The 2,434-nt window shown below is 61.0% G+C and overlaps 1 protein-coding gene across 3 annotated transcripts in view; it reads right to left on the bottom strand.

The window, feature by feature from the left end:
• The window catches only part of SLC44A2 (solute carrier family 44 member 2), a 42,372-nt gene extending 39,969 nt beyond the window's left edge, over positions 1-2,403 (bottom strand). For 2 of the 3 annotated variants that reach the window (XM_045290368.1, XM_045290367.1), the window contains exon 1: positions 1,912-1,986. In XM_045290368.1, the coding sequence (XP_045146303.1) occupies positions 1,912-1,960 (49 nt within the window). In that variant the 5' untranslated portion in view covers positions 1,961-1,986. Of the gene's footprint in view, positions 1-1,911; positions 1,987-2,341 lie in introns of those variants that run through there. The other variant, XM_045290371.1, reaches the window with a different exon arrangement.
• Between the last annotated feature and the right edge of the window lie 31 nt (positions 2,404-2,434).

Genomic DNA, 2,434 nt, shown 5'->3' on the forward strand with positions numbered 1-2,434 from the left:
GGTCACTGAGCACAAACAGGTGAACCGAGCCCCCAGAAGCACCGCCAGACTCACAGAGCTCACGGTCGGGTTAGCCCACCCAGGAGCTCCCCTCGCCACGCTGAAATGATCCTGACTGGAAAAGATCACACTGTTCCTAAACCAGAGGAGGAGGTTGCACAGAAGAAAACCATCTCTCAGAAGAAACTGAAGAAGCAAAAACATATGAGGAAATGAAGCTTACTATAAACGCTAATAGTAACAACAGAAAAGGAAAACAAGAAAGAATTGTTGACAACCTAAGCCAGATGAGGTGCCTTGTCTGCAGAACTCGGCTGGCATCTCCACCTCAGGTTCCACTGGGCTTCAGAGACAGCATTGAACAACCATGCGGTTGGCATGTTGATCCCTCTGCCTGCAACACCACATTTCCCCAAATCTCCTCATGGTAGACTCCCCTCCAAACAGAAACCAAACCTGACCTGCGGTGCAGTCGATGGGAACTCAGAGCAACCCTATAGGACAGGGTGGAACCGCCCCTTATGGTTAGCTCTTGACAGGAGTAGTAAACCCCGCCTTTCTTCCAAGGAGGAGCTGATGCCTTTGAACTGATGACCTAGCTGTTAGCAGCCCAGTGTATAACCACTACACCACCAGGGCTCCCACTCAACCTCCAGCCTCAGCTAATAAAAGAACCCACGATGGTTCTCCATCACACACCCTGTCCCCTTCTATCTTCACAACGCCCAAATACCCGCCTACGAAAGCAATGGATTCCCTGGCCACTCCCCATGGATTTTCCTGGTTCGCTCAGGACTGTGTCCCCAGTGTCTAGACACGCCCCCTGTCCCACCGGTGGGGTGCTCAACAGATACTTGTGTTCCCAGTGCCCAGTCCGAGGCCTGTCAGGCACAGAGCTCCCCTGTCTTGAATGCGGGCCTAGGAGGGTTTACTTAGTCCCATCCATGGCTGGCTGGCTCCCTTTGGCCAAACCCAAGGCAGGGTGAATCACATCATTGTCCACTCTGTCCCCCACCCCCATCTCAGCTGGGCCATCAGGGACACCAGAGAGCCCTCAACTGCTCCCCATAGGCAGGGAGTGTCTGCTCAGGACCCAGGGCTGAGATTCCAGGCTGGGCTCGGATGACAGCCAGACACATCTAGTGGCCACTGCCTGGGCAGGGGGAGCCGCTGCAGGGTCTGAGGATTAAGGCAGCCCCAAAGGGCAAGGAGGGCCCCCCTGGGCTGGCAGCTTCAAGCTGAGAGGAGTTACTGGGAGGCAGCCAAGCTCAGTGCCTGCCTCTTAGCTGGGCTGGGCTGGGCTGGGCAGGGCAGGGCAGGTCCCAGCCTCCCCCATCTGTCTCTCTTAACAGTTTACTGAGCCCTAGCCCCTGGGGGGAGGGGTGTTTTTCTTGGTTGTTTTTTAGTGGTTTCCGGCCCCCTCCTCAATGCCCTGAGTTCTTAGTTGCCAGGAAGTTCCTGTCACTCGAGGAGAGGGGCCCGCTGAGGCTGTTCGTGTCACCAGGGTAATGCCATGCGAGACATGGGCTCGGTGCAGCCCTGAAACCCACAGTGACCCACAGTGCAGAAGAGAGAGCGAGCAGCCCGAGGCCCGCCCCCTCCCACGGGAGCTCGGGAGAAGAATGTAACACGGAGGGGGCCACATCCACCCCGCATCCCCCGGACCAAGTGGCAATGCTCTCTCACTCAGAGGGGTGGTCCTGGGAAGGGGTCCCAGATGCCGGGTGTGTGTGGGGGGGCTGGTAGCTCTCAAGCTGGGTGGTGGGGCACCCCAGCCCCTAGCATAGGGCGAGGAAAGTTTCCCAATTGTTTACGGCTTCCTTCTCGTCCCTACACCAGAGACCCCACTGTAGGTACCCTTCCCAGGAGGTGGGCGGGCTCCCACTCCCACCCACCCTGCCGTGAGCTCACCCAACCGTGCCTCAGTTTCTCTATCTGGCCAAACGCCCGGGACGGACATTTCTAACGCGATGCGGGCCGGAGGAAGACCGTGGGTGAAGAGGCCTGGCCTAGGCAGGCAGGGGGCTTGGGGAGGTCGGGGTTCTCCCTCCCGGCCGCCTCCCCTCCCCCGGCCGCCATCTGAGTCGCCCAGATAACGGGACCTCCCCGGGCGGAGCATGCGCCCTGCGCCCCGGCCCATCCGCCGGAGCAGCAGCGGGGACTCCGGGGAGGAGACGCGGGCGATCCGGGAAGGAGGAGGAGGGGGCTCCGTGCAGCGCGGAATGGGGGCCCTCCAGGCCGCAGCGCCCCCACGCCCCCGTCTAGTGACTCAGATGTCACCTGTCCCCGGGGCTCTCCAACTCCGCCGAGGAGGCGGCGGGGAGCCGGAGGCTGTTCCTACCGTAGGCTCCGTCCTTCCGCTCGTCCTCCATGGCCCGGGCGGGCGGGAGGGGAGTCCGAGGCGGTGCGACCCCAGCCCGGCGGGGCGGGAGGC

This window comes from Echinops telfairi, unplaced genomic scaffold (genome assembly GCF_000313985.2).
Source record: "Echinops telfairi isolate 266 unplaced genomic scaffold, ASM31398v2 ScPeMD7_36;HRSCAF=134, whole genome shotgun sequence".
NCBI lineage: Eukaryota > Metazoa > Chordata > Mammalia > Afrosoricida > Tenrecidae > Echinops > Echinops telfairi.